This window comes from Schistocerca serialis, chromosome 3, assembly GCF_023864345.2.
Source record: "Schistocerca serialis cubense isolate TAMUIC-IGC-003099 chromosome 3, iqSchSeri2.2, whole genome shotgun sequence".
Classification (NCBI taxonomy): domain Eukaryota; kingdom Metazoa; phylum Arthropoda; class Insecta; order Orthoptera; family Acrididae; genus Schistocerca; species Schistocerca serialis.
In genome coordinates, this window is record NC_064640.1 from 600706847 (window position 1) to 600718876 (window position 12030).

General features: G+C 37.5%; 1 protein-coding gene across 1 annotated transcript in view; it reads left to right on the forward strand.

The window, feature by feature from the left end:
- Nucleotides 1-5209: 5209 nt before the first annotated feature.
- The window catches only part of LOC126471033 (uncharacterized), a 208419-nt gene continuing 201598 nt past the window's right edge, over nucleotides 5210-12030 (forward strand). Inside the window, 1 exon segment of the mRNA XM_050099099.1 lies at nucleotides 5210-5343. Within this exon segment, the coding sequence (XP_049955056.1) occupies nucleotides 5251-5343 (93 nt within the window). The 5' untranslated portion in view covers nucleotides 5210-5250.

Sequence of the window (12030 nt, forward strand, 5' to 3'; positions counted from 1 at the left end):
TGATCTGTGAGCACTAAACTGCAAAAATTGGATATAGTTCCTGATGTTTCATTTTGTACAAAATCCAGCTTAATTATTGTAGTTTTTATCCCTTCACCTGCATCAAAACACTGAACAAATATAGAAAATAATTTCAATGCTTTGTCATTGCCATCATCAGTTGTTAGTCCAATAAAATGGAGTTCCTTTTCTTTTCTTTTTTTGAAGTTCGAATTGCAAATGGATACAGAATGAGGAGTAAGAATGTTTTTGATTACTACTGCAGCTTTTGTTCTGGTGACACTTTGCTTTTTAGAAATCACAGGATCAGGACAGAAACCTGAAACAATTTCGTCATGTAATCAAGTGGCTTAAATGAATGGTGATGTTTTACAAATCTATATGTTGTGGTAATTACAGCAGTAGAAATGAGCATTTCCTTTCCTGTATGCGGTTTTACACACAAAAAATAAGAATGCGAGTTTTGGACTGTACAAGGTGGTCCATTGATCGTGTCCAGGCCAAATATCTCACGAAATAAGCGTCAAACGAAAAAAGTACAAAGAACGAAACTTGTCTAGCTTGAAGGTTGGTTGGTTGGTTGTTTGGGGAAGGAGACCAGACAGCGTGGTCATCGGTCTCATCGGATTAGGGAAGGATGGGGAAGGAAGTCGGCCGTGCCCTTTCAGAGGAACCATCCCGGCATTTGCCTGGTGTGATTTAGGGAAATCACGGAAAACCTAAATCAGGATGGCCGGAGGCGGTATTGAACCGTCGTCCTCCCGAATGCGAGTCCAGTGTCTAACCACTGCGCCACCTCGCTCGGTAGCTTGAAGGGGGAAACCAGATGGCGTTATGGTTGTCCCGCTAGATGGCGCTGCGATACGTCAAACGGATATCAACTACGTTTTTTAAATGCAATAGTTGGTAACAGGTAGGTTTATTAAATTAAAATACAGAACGTAGGTACGTTTGAACATTTTATTTCGGTTGTTCGAATGTGACACATGTACTTTTGTGAACTTACCATTTCTGAGAATGCATGCTGTTGCAGCGTGATTACCTGTAAATACCATATTAATGCAAAAAATGCTCAAAATGATGTCCATCAACCTCAGTGCATTTGGCAATACGTGTAACGACATTCCTCTCAACAGCGAGTAGTTCGCCTTCCGTAATGTTCGCACATGCATTGACAATGCGCTGACGCATGTTGTCAAGCGTTGTCGGTGGATCACGATAGAAAATATCCTTCAACTTTCCCCACAGAAAGAAATCCGGGGACGTCAGATCCAGTAAACGTGCGGGCCATGGTATGGTGCTTCGACGACCAATCCACCTGTCATGAAATATGCTATTCAATACCGCTTCAACCGCACGCGAGCTATGTGCCGGACATCCATCATGTTGGAAGTACATCGCCATTCTGTCATGCAGTGAAACATCTTGTAGGAACATCGGTAGAACATTATGTAGGAAATCAGCATGCATTGTACCATTTAGATTGTCATCGATAAAATGGGGACCAATTATCCTTCCTCCCATAATGGCGCACCATACATTAACCCACCAAGATTGCTGATGTTCCACTTGTCGCAGCCATCGTGTATTTTCCGTTGCCCAATAGTGCATATTATGCCGGTTTATGTTACCGCTGTTGGTGAATGACGCTTCGTCGCTAAATAGAACGCGTGCAAATAATCTGTCATCGTCTCGTAATTTCTCTTGTGCCCAGTGGCAGAACTGTACACGACGTTCAAAGTCGTCGCCATGCAATTCCTGGTGCATAGAAATATGGTACAGGTGCAATCGATGTTAATGTAGCATTCTTAACACCGACGTTGTTGAGATTCCCGATTCTGGCGCAATTTGTCTGCTACTGATGTGCGGATTATCCGCGACAGCAGCTAAAACACCTACTTGGGCATCATCATTTGTTGCAGGTCGTGGTTGACGTTTCACATGTGGCTGAAAACTTCCTGTTTCCTTAAATAACGTAACTATCCGGCGAACGTTCCGGACACTTGGATGATGTCGTCCAAGGTACCGAGCAGTACACATAGCATACGCCCGTTGGGCATTTTGATCACAATAGCCATATATCAACACGATATCGACCTTTTTCGCAGTTGGTAAACGGTCCATTTTTACACAGGTAATGTATCACGAAGCAAATACCGTCCGCACTGGCAGAATGTTACGAGATACCACGTACTTATACGTTTGTGACTATTACAGCGCCATCTATCACAAAGCGAAAAAAGTGGTCCAACTTAAACATTCATATTTCTTTACGTACTACACAAATATGTAATAGAAAAGGGGGTTCGTATTTTAAAAATAACGCAGTTGATATCCGTTTGACCTATGGCAGCGCCATCTAGCGGGCCAACCATAACGCCATCTGGTTTCCCCCTTCAAGCTAGACGCGTTTCGTTCTTTGTAGATTTTTTCGTTTGATGCTTATTTCGTGAGATATTTGGCCCGGTCACTATCAATGGACCACCCGGTATACCTCTCCTTGAGTACTTCTTTTGTGCTTTTGCGTATCAATACGATGACTTACGTCAGATTTTTCACCATGTTTACGAAAGTCCATATTTCTGTATATCTGCCACTGAAATGGCACTTACGTTTCGCTGGTGGCAATCAAAACAATGAGAACTCACACACTATAATAACACATAAAGGAACTGCAATGGTAAAAGATTTTATGGAACGCTAGTTACTAAACAATATGAACAAGTGAATAATGCTTGTGATATTTAAGTCCCATAGTGCTCAGAGCTAACCAATGCTTGTGATACAGCGTTGCCTACTGAAATCAAGCAAACTAGACATAGCAGGAGAGCAAGCGGCTACTGGTTGCTTATATGGTGTATGTTAATATACATCAGTATATTGAACCAGTTGAATATAATTCTTCGATTCTCTTAATTGAAAATGGGGGCATTTAGTGTCCCGAATGAGTCCTTTTGGGACACTGGTACAAAGAGAGAAAAATCGGGACTCTCCCTATTAATCAGGAAATAACCATATTTTCACTTGAGAATGCGATTTTACGAGGTGAAGGCCGTCCGCACACGGAGCGACTGAAGAGGCATGCAACGGGCAGGCGGTTTAAATCAGGGACTGGATGGCCACTGGCTGACAACGCTGTTCCATCCGCAGCACAACTCTGAAATGAGAAACTGTAGGTTTTGTGTGCGAGCGTGGAGGAGAGGGCCCATTTATTGTTTGTTACACCCGTGCATCTTTCAATTTTGCACTCATCTACAAACAAGTCAGCAGCTTCTTCACCTTCAGTAGAAAAGACAGCTGCAGCATCAACAGAAGGAAAATCAACACCATTCCAGAAAGCACACAGAACAGCAGGTAGATGTAAAGTACTAGGCTATGTCCTTCTTACCTGAAGGATTTTTTAACCACAGACACGGGAAAGAAGAATCCACCAAGATAAGTAACACGCCAAACAAACTGTCCAATTTTCAACAAAACATAGGGGGACTTAGGAGTAAGCTAAATAACGAAAATGGTACCGTTATATCACAGTCAGACCGGTGGTGTAAGAAAGAAATAAATAACATTTCGCAGGCCTCTTACTCGTTATTGCAGATATATGACTTATTTTCAAATGAATAAAATAAACAATGTTATACGTCCTAAAGTGGTACTAATATAAACAGTGATTACCCTCACACAGGTCTGTTAAAATTGTTTTGTGTTAAAACACTGCCAGTAGTTGAAAATTTCAATCTGAGGTATGACAGGTGCAAAGGCGAATTGAATAAATAAAACAGTGCGCGCTAATACCGTGTGGCTGGTTAATGAACCACTGTCGACATCTGAATGGAGAGTGTTGTCAAACCGTCAATACTTGATCACACACGCTCGGTATGTATTGACAATACGGAGAATATTTTGAGAGCCATCAATACTGTTCGTCAATATTTATAGTGCTGACGATACAATACGCACGGGTCCCAAGACGGTCCATATCTTGACAAGTTTGACAATATTATGGAACGTGTGACGGTACATATAGCAGACGACGAGATCGTCAAAACTTTCTTCCTGAGACACTCTGACGTGACGTAAATTGACGGTCCGTTGACGGCCTATGTGAATACCGGCTTTTGAAAAGCATTGTGGAATATTTTAACGTGATGTGGAGCGGTGACTAGTGTGAACTGGCCTTAATTCTCACCTTCTGTAGAAGTGCTTTGGAACCATAAAAGCATCGGTAGTTGGAAATCTAATTGCTTAGTAATGTAAGTGAAGGAAAAAATAAAACCGTTCATCTAATGTTGTTAATGGAGAAACTCAGGTATTTGGCACAGTGAAGTAGAACATGGTTTTGCAAAAAGACAGCTTCACGGAAGGGAAAATACCATTTATATAGCTTCCACATTCCGACTTTCTCCACGTTTCAAGGAAAGAGGCATACGAGCAATGAGAACAGCAGTGGCAAAAACCCCGGCAGAAAATGGGTTTTCGTTCACTTTGCACTATTCTAATAAAACTGTGGCACAGGCAGAAGCAGCTTCCGAGGAGAAATGACAAGTTATTCGATTAAGTTTGGGACACGTGCATATACCGTCGCAACTGTTTAGGATCTGAGTGATACTCTCCAAAATGCAGCGAATATCCAAAAGACGACGAAGCTCTTAACCATATTATTTTGGAATGTTTTAAATATGCTCCATGCGAAAATATACTTTGGTAAAACCATGCAAAAATCCGGATTCCTTCGCGAACAAATACTGAAACACACATCTTGAAATCAACCGTTCGACAGCACATTACCTGCAGTATATAAATCTCTATTGCACGTATCAAAAACTGACATTTGTAAACTTAACACACACACACACACACACCAATTGCAGGTCATGGCTGGTTGAGGCCATACATTTAGCTCAGTCTCAAAATGCACTAATAAATAAATAAAAATAGTATTATTGGTTCCTACAGTCATTTAAACACTCGCAATTATGTTGTTATTTTAAATGCCAGTGATATAAAGATTTATATTATTTTCTTTGATTAGACTATAAAGAATTTTATACCTAATTTCCCTTGCAGACGATCGGATTTAGCCATTTCTGCGAGAGCAGTTGGGGTGAACTACGTTAACAATACGTTTCGATGAAAAATGTTTCTCTAAATTTGCTACAACAAAGATAGTTATACTTGTTTACTAGTGGTAAGGCTAGAAGGCTGTGAGGACTGGAGACATGGCGCTACTATGAGACGAAGTAAATTGGAAATATGGCGTCGTTTGGCAAGGGTATGTGGAATGCAGGATGTTTAGAAACGGCTTTTTCGTCCTGCAAAGGAAAACCAGTTCTTGCAGTGTATAAGGTAAATCTCTTAAGTACTACAGTTCGGTCATTGATACAAGGAGTTGACGGATTTTGTGCTACGTCTGATACAATCCTATCCGTAAATTGTAATACTTTCGCGTCCGCCATGTTAATTATTTGACGGATAGTTTTGTGGGATGTTTATAAGCAAGTGCAATGCTACATGACATGTAAACTCAATTGTTGTACACGGAAATATCGCCTATGCGTTGGGCTAACGATTGTAAATGTAATGTCAGTGGCATTGTGAAGGAGTGATATGGTACAGTACTGTGCGGTAGGCGTAACTTGGGTTTCAGAATTGTTTGTGTTTTGTGCAAATATTTTCGGTCTTGTCATCAGTAACGCGAATTCACCGGCATTATGAACTGTTTGTGATGAGAATAGCGTGACCTTGAAGTGCTTCTAGCGTTGAATATCTCCGTAGATGCAACATGTAAATATGCAACCTATGTGTAATCATCCAGGTGGTAAACCAACTGTCTGCCCAACTCTTGTGTTCAGCTGTAAGTGATTTAATCACAAGCTTTTAAAAGTGGTGGTGGTGCTGGTGTGTTTGTGTGTGTGTGTGTGTGTGTGTGTGTGTGTGTGTGTGGTCCGAATTTTAGAAAGCAGAGTTGATGATCTGCGAAACTTATGTTATGGGTCGCTAGCACAGTCATTGTTGTTCTTGTTAGTTGTGGCGTGTGAGGTGCGGGAGCGTGATTTAAACAGTGTTCAATATTTTTATAGTTTTGTTCCAAGTGTCAGTGTTTCGACTTATTCCTTTTCCTCCGTCTGTGTCCAGTTGTATGCAAATAATGGAATTGATTGTTTAGTCTCGGTTTTATCATTAGCGTTATTATTAGATAGCGAGTGTAGATTGCTATGTACCTATATTTCAACGAAAGTTCTAATTTTTGTTTTATAGGAAATAAGTTAATGTGCCGGTTAGTAAATGTAAGTTTTATTTATTTATTTATTTGTCCATAGGACAGTAGGTAAGATATTTTCACTTCATATTATTTGATGTATTATTGATGTAATTAATAGATAACAATTGCAATATGATATTGTATTGCCGATTATTTCCAGAAAATCGAATCAGATTTTCAAATACCTTTATTAGACATGACGCAAATATATCATATGCTATCTGGAGAAAAATTTGGGTTGAAAAAGTAGAAGGTATATTCCTTCGGTTTGTGTCATCAGTTTTGTTGTTGTTACTACTCCCACACACACACACACACACACACACACACACACACACACACACACACACACACACACACCTGTACTGTTGCAAGTTATGTCTAATTTAGGACAGATACCATTCTGATTCCTGTGTGCGATACAGGTCTGTCCATTTTCTGGTGTTTGGAATTACAGTTTCAATGAAGATGCTAATGCTTTATCCTCATCAGTCTGTGCCAAATGTAAATTCTGGTTTATAATGTCATTTCTGTGCAGTTCCCATAGATTTTTGTTGTCATAGTAGATTAAATGTTTCACCAATAATTTTTTTTCTACTGGGAGCGATTAAGTGGTTTCAAGTGGGACATTGCATCTACAAACACTACACTGCTGATTGTACACTTTTCATGTTAGTTGCATAATCATTAAAAACGTTTTGTTTTTGTAGTGTTGTCTGTCATTTGTCTATGTACACGTTCTAGTATTTTCGTTCGTTAGTTCTGATTGATGTCACCATTATGTCCAGTGGTGCAGTAGTTGGTTTTCAGATAGTATAGAAATTCTTTTATTTTTCAGAGTGTAAATGAGAGACTATTTATTGCTATTGTAATTTGGTGTTTCATACATTAGAGATGGATGATAATGAGTTTTGGTTGGGAGGTTTTAGATGCTGTTAGTGCCTGTATGAAATTCCACAAATTGAAGTGTGGGTTTGTTCACCAGTATCATTGACCTAAGTGCTCAGCTTTGTAGTTGTTTTCAGAACTTATGTTACCATTTACAGTCACCTCAACCCTTTTATCTTTCCTCTTAGTCTCTACTGATGTTGTTAAGCCACATGAAGTGTGAATTAGGTTCATACTTTCTTCTTAATAGCATTTTGAAAGTAGTAGGTATACTGTCAGTACACTTGATTTTCAGTCTTTGGTGTTCCAGAGACTTCACAAGCTTGTTTGTTAGTTACAGTATTGAAAACAATTGAGAAGACAGGTAGACAGCACTTGCATTAAAGTATTTCCCTACCGGAGAGACAATTCCAAAGTAACACATCTGTATTTTCCATTATTCTGTTTGAATTTTCGAGTGCTGTCGCACAAAATCATTTGTGTGTAGGATAGCTCCATGAGTGACTGAACAAAAGCCAGTGAATTATTTTGCTCTTAAGCATTGCAATGTTAATGTAAAATGACTTGGCCGGCCGTTGTGGCCGAGCTGTTCTAGGCGCTACAGTCTGGAACCGCGTGACCGCTACGGTTGCAGGTTCGAATCCTGCCTCGGGCATGGATGTGTGTGATGTCCTTAGGTTAGTTAGGTTTAAGTAGTTCTAAGTTCTGGGGGACTGATGACCTCAGATGTTAAGTCCCATAGTGCTCAGAGCCATTTGAGCCATTTTTAAAATGACTTGTTCCACATTGTTATGATTTAGCATTTTACGTTTCATTCATATACTGAGACCGGGCAACAAAATGACATAATTCAGTCATGCATATTGTTATCATTTATAATACAATAATAATTCAGCTCACCCATTTCGTATAAAAATTCACAGAACAGAGAGGAATAAATGCTCAACAAAATGGTATAGAAGATTAATGCATTAAACAAGTATTTTACTAATGAAATTAAAAAAAAAAAAAAAGAAATCCCCAGTAAGTGAATGACACTTTATTGTAATGGAGTGACACATTGCCGATTGGGTGGGGAAAATGGTACTTACCTCTTTTGATCTACAGTGGATGCAGCCAATTTCTCTGCAGATTGGGATATTCCCATCCAATATTTATCTTCCATTGAGGAATTTGTAAATATCTTTCCATTTGCTGCATTCTTTCCAAGGAATGAAATTCCATAACTATCCTCAATGTAAATCACCTGCCCAAAAAAGGCTTTAACTCTTTTAATCCAGTGTACGCAACCAGCTTTCCATAAAATTTCATTGGCATTGAAATTATTTTTTAGGTTTTTTTTCAGTAATGGAATGACAGAAGATAACAATTTAAAAAAAAAAAAATCAGCCTGGGAATCTTACTAAGAAAATAAAAGCTGTTGAAATGGACTGGCTTAAGTCATTTGTATAGTTTTGCAGAGATGTTTTATTTATATATGCCTTTACAATATTTTGTTTCATTGCTTTAAAAAATTAGTTTTCGAGGGTACCTAGAAACTGAAATATTAATCAAGTTATAAAACTATTTACTGAGTTCCAGCACTTCTTAACATTTGAAATTGAGCTTCAAATAAGAAAAAAATGGTTTCAACTATTAGAACTAGTTGTTAGATTTGTAATAAGAAAATATTTTGTTCTTACTTTTTATGTTCCCTTTCTCAGGAATGGCCGTGTAGTTATTGAAGGATCAGAAACATGACAGACTATATCCATAAGTTTTTGTTCCACAACATAATCACTTGCATAAATTTGCATCTATCAACTTTACTCGTCATGCCTTGCTACTGGATGACATAATACTTAATTTTGCTCACTGTCTTCGTAGAGTGGTAGCTATGATGTAGATGATATTCCATTCCTTGTGTGCGTGTGTTCATACGTATGTATCTGTACTTGTACATTCTTGGAGGGGTGCGGGATTTATGTTCATGTTTGTGGTATATCAGGCATGGTTCACAAAAACAGTTTATTTGCTTGCAAGTAAATGTATTTACTGGTTCAGAATTTTGTTTATGATGATGATCGTAGATTATAACAGCCTCTTTGCATTGTATTACTATTGCGTTAGTATGATACATCAAGAGACTGATTGTATATTAAAATGGGTTTGGGTGATGGTTCTCATTGGGCTCTGTTATGTGATAACAATTTTAAACATTTCCCATTCACAAGCATAAAAACTGAGAAATGAACCATTCTCATAATTTATAAGATACAAAGCCATTGTTCTTATCACAATGCTTATTATTTGAAGAATATTACTTGAAAATATGCACGTTATGTTTTTCAAAAGAGCCCATTTCATTGCACCTTAGAAGTTTTTATTAATAAAAGTGTAGTGGTTTATGTTAGCCTGATCACAGTGAGATCATTGCAGTTGTTTGTGCATCACTATTAGACACAAATTCAAACACTTGATTGCATTACTTAACATTGCAGTTTTCTTTCTTGTTTTATTCATACTCATTTTAGTGAGTTTTTTCTGCTATTATGAATCCATCTAGAAAGACGTCTGCACTGTTCTGCTGCTTTGTAACTCACTTTCTAAAGTCAGTAACTAATCATATATAATTTGTTTTGTAGATAAATATGTAGCTGTTCTTCTCAAAATACTCGAGGTTTTCGAGACAGGTATGTCTGTTAATCCTTTGAGTCCCAACAATAGTTTCAGGAAATTAATTTTAAAAGTTTTCAGAAAATTAGCATTTATCGTCATAGTGAACAATGAATACAAGAATAATTAGCAGAAAGTAAACAGTCAATTATTTTAATGGGTTTGTTTAACTTTGGAATATAATTTCAAAATTTTTCATGAAATTAACCTTCATTATCACAGTAAGTAATGAACACATGAAGAAATTGGCAAAAAGTAAACTGTCAGTTGTGATAAAGTTGTGGTTTCCTGTTAGAACCACTGGGGCATACAGTTTTCAACCACCTATCACCTCATGAGATGTATATGAAAGCAGTTTCGCATATTTCTTAGACACAATTCCGCACCTTGATACTTCCATGAACTTGTAATGCCCATAACAAATTGTAGTCCTAAGTAATAAGCAAAAATGGGCCTAAAATTTAATACATTTGTATCAAAACTACATACTTCTAAAAGTGATTTCATTTCAAAATCACTCATAACAGCAGCAGTACAAACTCGTAAAAATTATGTTACAGTACTGTTAGATATACTTAATTTCACTGTCAGTGATTTCCTCAATATGACCACTATAAAAAGACCCACATGTCACAGTCTCCATGCTGACTGTTGCTTTGAATGTTGTTTAAGTGGCTGTTACAATGCATTACATTTGTAGAAGTAGCTCAGTGTATCATTGGGTGTCTTTGTCTTGCAATAGTGTAAGTGGTTTCATGTGAAAGGCACTGGTATTTAAAAAACAATAATAATAAAATGGTGGTTTCAGGCAGAAATCACCGGTACTCACAGGGTTAACAAGCGGCCGTGCGAATCGTGGACCAGTGAGAAAATATGTTCAGAGCTATGATGCTTTATTTTGTTATGTATGTTTAATGATACCGTATGATACTACATGTCATTACAGTATTATATAAATGGTGTTGGGAACGCAAACACGCATCTAAACAAAATGTGGAGGTGTTAGAAAAAAAATTGCTGAAAATGTGTAAGCTATGAATATTTTAAACGTTCGTAATTTGGATTGTCATTGGACAAAGTGTCAAAGCAAAGTTACATATATATAGTATATATGTTGGCTGTTAAAGATAAGTACTTCATTTCGTTGCTACATTTTCTTTGATCTTGACACTATAAACAAACATTTTTCACCTTGGATAGCTAGAAAAAGATAACTATGTGGTTTATTGGCCTGGCATCATATACACTAGCAAAAAAGTAGTAGTTTGTTTTTCAGAAAAAGAGTTGTGTAGAAAGAAATTGTTTAGTAATGTTAATTCAGAAGTTACATATTGTAATAAATTGTGGGATTTATGGTCTAAAGGCTATAATTAATTTTTTCCAAAGATGATGAACAGACTGCTTATGGGTGTAGTACTTGTTTTTGGTATGTAAATGTTTAGCACCAAAAACAGTTCAATTATGAGCAGTATTTTATATGTTGGAATTTGTTTGCATCTAAACAGCTAATATTTCTGATTCTATTAGTGTCTCAGTTATAATTAATGGAAATACTATAGTGAGTAAAGTTTTCTTTGTACTGTGGAGTTGACTGTGCAGTGTATAAATCTCTCTTACCCTGCCCCTCCAGCCCCAGTTTGAGAGACCAAAGCAAATTAATTTTATGGTTGCTGCTGTAAACATTAGAGATTGCATTAAACATGTGCAATAATGTAGTCTTTCCTTAAAGGACAACTGGGTTGTTTCAGTCGAGAGGTAGTTGATGGTTCATTGCACAATTTTACTTATCAAAGCTGAATATCCATATGTTCTTGTTGTTGATGAGAGATGAAAAGCTTGCAAAGATTTCAAACTTAACACAAATACAAGCAGTGGAGATTGAAATGGGAAACAGTTCGGCTTTGTATTGGCAGCTAAATGCCACAGCAGTTAATTGTGTTGCTGTGTCTGGAACAGGTTGATAAGTATTTTTTCAGCGCCACCAGCAACCACCACCATTATTGTTGTTATTTTAGTACCTCAAACAAGAATATATCCAGCAAGGAGCACAGGAGGTCAATACCACAGAGGTGCCTGTTGTGTTGATTGTTTGGCATAATAACCACAGTACTTTTATTATCAAAGAACTGGTTCTACACACTATTTCAAATAAAATAAGAGACTGTTGAATGTAACAAGTTCTAGTGGATTTGTGATGGCACCCTCTAAACACTCTTTGTAACGTGTCT